The 6,167-nt window shown below is 38.4% G+C and overlaps 1 protein-coding gene across 1 annotated transcript in view; it reads left to right on the forward strand.

Annotated features, from left to right (window-relative positions):
* Nucleotides 1–1,461: 1,461 nt before the first annotated feature.
* Nucleotides 1,462–6,167, forward strand: part of trio (trio Rho guanine nucleotide exchange factor) — a 29,597-nt gene continuing 24,891 nt past the window's right edge. The window contains 6 exon segments of the mRNA XM_018459177.1: nt 1,462–1,748; nt 3,185–3,475; nt 3,594–3,707; nt 4,375–4,699; nt 4,815–5,473; nt 5,644–5,751. Of these exon segments, the coding sequence (XP_018314679.1) occupies nt 3,215–3,475; nt 3,594–3,707; nt 4,375–4,699; nt 4,815–5,473; nt 5,644–5,751 (1,467 nt within the window). The 5' untranslated portion in view covers nt 1,462–1,748; nt 3,185–3,214.

A 6,167-nucleotide genomic window follows, 5' to 3' on the forward strand; every position in this document is an offset into this window, starting at 1 on the left:
AGAGACCGCTCGAACGGGACGGACGTGTGCGTCTCGCTTCGTGTGTTGCATCATCTCAATATTCAAATTTCGTTTGCCGCACTTACTCTTTCAACCCACCTCGGAAGCAGGGTTCATAGAGTTGACTCCGAGGTAGATTTACTCATACTTTTGGAACGAATAGGCTCCGCCCATATGGTTACCTCGCGTTTTGGAACGGCGTAGAGTTAAACTCTGTTACTCGGAATGAATTTTGGAACGCACCCCAGAGTTGGTAGTCGGGTCGGCTTGCAGAGTCGGTAGTCTGATCGAGCTTTATAGAATTATTGATTAGTGTGACAACTTCCGCCGCGCGGTAAGCGTTGCCGCGTTCTGTGTGCAGGAGCCATCATGATGTAATAAGACAGATGAACCAACGCGCATCATGGCGGCCAAGCAATAAGCCAGCTAATCAGGAATCTGTCCAAAATGCAGCGCGATTTTCAAAGGCAACATTGATAAATGTGTATGATAAAAATGTAAATAAAAACGTTTGTAAATATATAATATGAAAATACTGTTATAAAAGCCTCGTAAAATAATAAAAATACATAATAAAAGTAAAATAATTATAAATAGATACATTGATCAATAAATTAATAAGTAAAATAGTAATATAGAAGATTAAATGATTACGAATAAGAAATAGAAAAACATTATTCATAAGAAATTATTAAACATTATCTTACTAATGCAACATTACTAACATGCTAACATTATCATAACAACATTACTAACATGCTAACATGCTAACTTTCTAACATTATCTTACATTATCTCACTAATATATAAAATTGATATATTTGGCATGATTTGAATTGTTATATAATATTTTACAGTTTACAGATATTCATCTGACCTACTCTTTTTAATGTCACTGTGAACGAGTATAATTCTGGCTGGCTGATTTCTTAGCCACTTACTAATTCACGATGTCGACTACGGCGTAAGAGCTAACCTAGGCCGGTATTCATAGTCGGTTCTTATTTCAAGACCGTCTTAAGTAATGTCTTAAAATGCTAATGCGGCTCTCTGATTGGTTCATGATACCTCAAGGCTGAACTTAAGACAATCTTAAATTTAAGATCTGACTATGAATACCGGCCCTAATCAGGCCCATGTCCCGTATCATAGAGGCAGCCATATTGCTTTTTGCACTTTGGACAGATTTCTGATTGGCTGACAAAATTGGTTACAGCGGAGCAGCAACCAGCAGCAACCAACCAGCAAGGCGATACTGGCTGCGTTCAGCAGACTCAACAGTTTTGCAACCGTTTTATGATTGTCTGCTGAGATAGGACCATTCTTCTAGATCTAAAAGTATGATCCAATCAGCTCCAAGGAAACTTCCAATAGTTGCAAAACGAACGTTCTGCTGAACGCAGCATTATACCATGCTCACTTGGTTGGTGCCCTTGATCGCCTTGAACAGTTTCGGTCAGACTGGTTTGGTAAAGTTTGGTTTGGCTGCATGGTGCTGCGTGCTGGGTGCTGTGTGGTTTGGTGAACGAAGAGTGAAGTGAAGCTTAAAGTTGTGTTGGAAGCTCGTTTTCGTTTATACGAACATGGTAATAAAGTGATGATTTCGAGACTCCACTCTTGTGATAGTTGTGGACACCGATGAAACGACATTATGAACGGCTGGCCCGACGCACCAACTCGGACCCGCTAACACACAGGCAGAAAACAAAGACGTGAGGTCGTCGCTTGCGCGAACGAGCTTTCTACAGGTGAGTCGCTTTTCACGAATTTTCGGGAAAGCGGCAGCCAGCGAGAAACGCAGTCTAGGCAATTCATTCGAGTCTCAGCGATACTTTTATCGAGGTTTTATTTCCTGCTATGAGTCTGTAGCAGTCTCTGTACAAGTCTGTGTAGTCGGCGGAAGTCCTTAAAGTCTTAATCGGCGAAATTAGCCAATAACCAACTTGTACAACTACGGTTAAGATTGCTTAAGATTTCCGATTACCGACTACCGACTCATTCACTCATTGTAGAACTTCCATTATATAGTCGATGGTAAATTGTTATGAAACGCAATTTGGTTTGGCACGACAAAATCGAATATCTATGACATGCCGCTGTATCTAGAGGGATGAGACAATTGATAAGATTGATTGTCCTGCACTCTTCTCTCCCCCGCCTTCTCCCCCCTCCATGACGTTGTGGCTATGTTTCGTCAAGCGCATGATATGCACGGTATCAGTTTATAGTTGTTTGACCGATTCGGTAAGTAGGAATAAAATGATACATCACGTACACCATGCGGTTTATTGTCGTAAATAGTTTATTGGACTTGTCGCGGTCACCTTCATATCTTCTTCATGTTAGTCTCCCATCTCCCACGTGTGGTGGTAAAATTTAATTGTGAGTAGTGGTTCACGAGTCGAGAGAGAGAGAGAGAGAGAGAGAGGGGGGGGGGGCATCCAAAGGCTGCAATAGTATTTTGACAGGGTGGGGGAGGTAGCAGAGTGGAGTGACAGGACGGCGAAAGACAGACAATTCCTGAGGATAGGTGATAGATACGCGGTTGCTATTCCGATATCACATCGTGCGCGCACTCCCACGCCGCAGGAACAGTTCTCGTGTCTCGCATTCCACTCTCGTGTATGGCGAGTCGGCGAGCTTCCCAATTAGGGACTTAGGGAGCAGTAGAAGGAATGGGACGCGCGGCGCGGACGCCCTAATTGGTACATTATATTTATTTGCATATGCGTATTATGGATGCACATACACACATCATATATATATATATTTTTTTTTCTATGTGTGCACTAGGTGTATAAATATATACATAGTGTGTGTGTGTGTGTGTCTGCGCGCGCGCGCGCGCGCGTGTGTGTGTGTATAAAATGACCTTGAATTTGACTATTGCAAGTGCTTTTCTATATAATATATAATTATCCCTTTTTTACATTGTAGCTCTTCTTAAGAAGCTAAATGCAGACAAATTTATTCAAGTAGCTTTAATATTTGAAGCTGAGCCAGATCTCTCATAATTATATATAGCTATTTTTATTGAGTATAAATATAATTTTTATTTAAAAACAGACTCTCATAATCATATATTATTTTGCAATTATTGCACTACAGTTATAAAAATGATGACAAAAGCTAAAACCTATCACACAAACGTCTGTTTTCTATAATTCTATATTAATGGAAGCAGATGATGACCATTTAATAAAACGAGAAGATAATGGATGGAACACGAGCAGCAGAAGTATTGCCATTGCTGCAAGAACGTTTGGCAATACTACCAGGTGGAAGGGATCGTAGAGGAGGACCTGTGCTTCTGTTTCCAAGCACACCGAGACGCGAACGTGCAAAACCCGAGGATTACAGACGTCTTCTACAATATTTGTTTGCCATCCCGAGTGATGAAGCCAGGGGCCTGCGATTTACTGTGATTGTGGATATGCGTGGTACAACGTGGGACTCGGTCAAACCAATTTTAAAGGTTACATCTCTTTTCTTAATGTCTGTATTTCAAAATGTCATTTGCTTCCCATGTTGTAACGATTTTGTGAAATTACATGCGAATGTCGAATGTAAAAGTAATTTATAAATATCTTTAGGTGTTACACGAGCATTTTCATCGCACGGTTCATGTAGCTTTTCTTATTAAACCAGACAACTTTTGGCAGAAACAGAGAACTTCATTGGGTAAACAGAAGAAGTATAATTTTGAGGTAATTAAATTTGAATTATTATGTATGCATCTAACTCTAATTATGCTTCAACTATTATATTTATACATAGGTTGGATAAGGTTGATTAAGTTTTTCTTTGGATCAAGTTAAATTAAAGTTAACAGCTTTGAAAATTTAACTTAATTAAGATACAGATTAATCCATAATAAAGTTAGTTGAATTAAATGTTAAGTTAATGAAAAAAAGTAATTGAAAAGTTAAATTTATTTCACTGTTCATGATTTCAGGGTCTCAGTCGTTTTAACTAATTACTAACGAAAATAACAAATATAATAGTTTAATTCTCGGTTTGTTTAGAAAGATACTCTAGATACACATTTTGTTTACATATACCTATTAAATTTAAGTAATAAAGCTATTTTGAAATTTCTATCGGACAATTTTTCTCGAAAGTTGTCGAAAACGAGTCAGTTTCATATGCAAACAAATTTATACGAGTTTGAGAATCAAGCTCCATATAATGTAGATCTACTTGTTGATAGGCGCGCAGCGTTTCGCAACACCTTTATTTTCATCGACAGAATGGCTGACTTCAAGAAAGTTAAATTAAAGTTATTTAACTTTTCAACTTAACTCTTTAAGTAGGCACCCAATCCTGATTTATAGATATTTATAATGTTATCAATCTAAACTACATTAATTTCAGATTAATACAATCAGCTTAGAGGCTCTTGTAAAAGTTATAGATCCTTCTCAGCTCACTGCAGATTTAGATGGATCCTTGCAATACGATCATGCCCAGTGGATCGATACTAGATTAGTTGTGGAAGATTTTACGTGGCAGGCAGCAGATCTTCTCGATCGATTAGATGACTTGCAAGAGGATCTCAGTCGAAATGACTTCGCTGACGATGTTGCGGGAGCTAAGCACGGAATTGATCTACATAATGAGATGAAAAAAAAAATCATCAAAGTCCCAGTGGAAGATATCCAAGTTGTTGGACAACGCTTGCTTCAGCGATTTAATAATGGTTAGCGAGCATTTGTCACTTTTGTCTTTTTGAAACAATAATAACAAACGTACAAAGTGCGCTTTCAATTAATGTAAACATATACATGCATGTAAATATATGTATGTGTTTTCAGACGCAACAGCAACCAGTGGAGAAGGAGGAAGTATTGACTGTGGCGCGGCAAGTTGCACAGATTCTGATGGACGAGCACTGGCTACCTTGGTTATTCAGCATTTGGATTCTGTGCACGCAGCGCAACAGCATCTCTTACAATTATGGCACATCAAGAAGATGAAATTAGATCAATGTTTTCAGCTGCGATTATTTGAGCAAGATTGCGAGAAAATGTTTGATTGGATTTGTCACAACCGAGAAGCATTTCTCGCCAGTTACGTGGAGATTGGCCGCTCGTATCAGTTGGCCAAAAATTTGCAGGAGGAACATAAACATTTTACAATGAGCTCGATGAATGTTTACGTGAATATCAATAAAATTCTCACAATGGCTGGAAAATTGCTGGAGACACAGCATTATGCGGCTGGGCATGTACGAGCGGTGGCGGGACGTTTGGATCAAGCTTGGAAGGAATTTGCCGCAGGTCTCGATGAACGTACTGCGGTACTTAGTTTAAGTGTAGTGTTTCATCATAAAGCGGAACAGTATGTCGATAATGTAGCTGGCTGGAGTCAAGCGTGCGAAATGAGTAATCTACCCAGTGAAATTCCAGTGCTTGAATCTCACATTCGCCAACACCAAACACTTTATGAAGCAATGTGTCAGGCATATACAGAGGTAAAACTTTTTCTCCTATTCTTATCCTACGCTTTACCATTATTCAATATGACTCGGATTTAAGCGTAACGTAATTATCTTGACAATGGACAAGATTATTTTTACATTATTTTACATTATTCCAACTTTCAGATATTTCTTTTCGTTTACATTGTAAATTTATCTGACAGGTTTACAATGCATATCAAGCATTATTGAGCGGCCTGGGTTCAATGCTGCAAGTATGTCATAATGTGAGCGCCCATTCTTCAGGGTCGGATACATTTCGCGTCAATTATGTACGAGAAATTTAATTTTTAAAGCTTTTGGCGATGGAATCCATTACTCGCTTGGTATTTGGGTGCTATTGGAAACGTCTATCCGCAAATTTTCTGCAATGATTAACATTTAAAGTAATTTTCTTATAACCCAGGCGTCTCAGTATTCTCAAACAGATTTTTGTATATAGGCGCATGTTTATTCGTTTATTACCGGTACTTGTTACTACGGTGTCGTTATCCTATTGTTTTTCGCAACGCGCCTTGATTAAAAATTAATTTATATTAAAAATTTATTTATCCTGTCATATGTGTAGTGCCATATCCGAAATGAACATTGTACATATATATATATATATATACACAGGATGTATCTGAAATAACGTACACTAATCATACAGTGCTATTCCTAATAAAAAACTGAGTCGAAAAGTCCT

Source organism: Mycetomoellerius zeteki, unplaced genomic scaffold (genome assembly GCF_001594055.1).
Source record: "Mycetomoellerius zeteki isolate Tzet28-1 unplaced genomic scaffold, Tzet1.0 scaffold8, whole genome shotgun sequence".
Lineage (NCBI taxonomy): Eukaryota > Metazoa > Arthropoda > Insecta > Hymenoptera > Formicidae > Mycetomoellerius > Mycetomoellerius zeteki.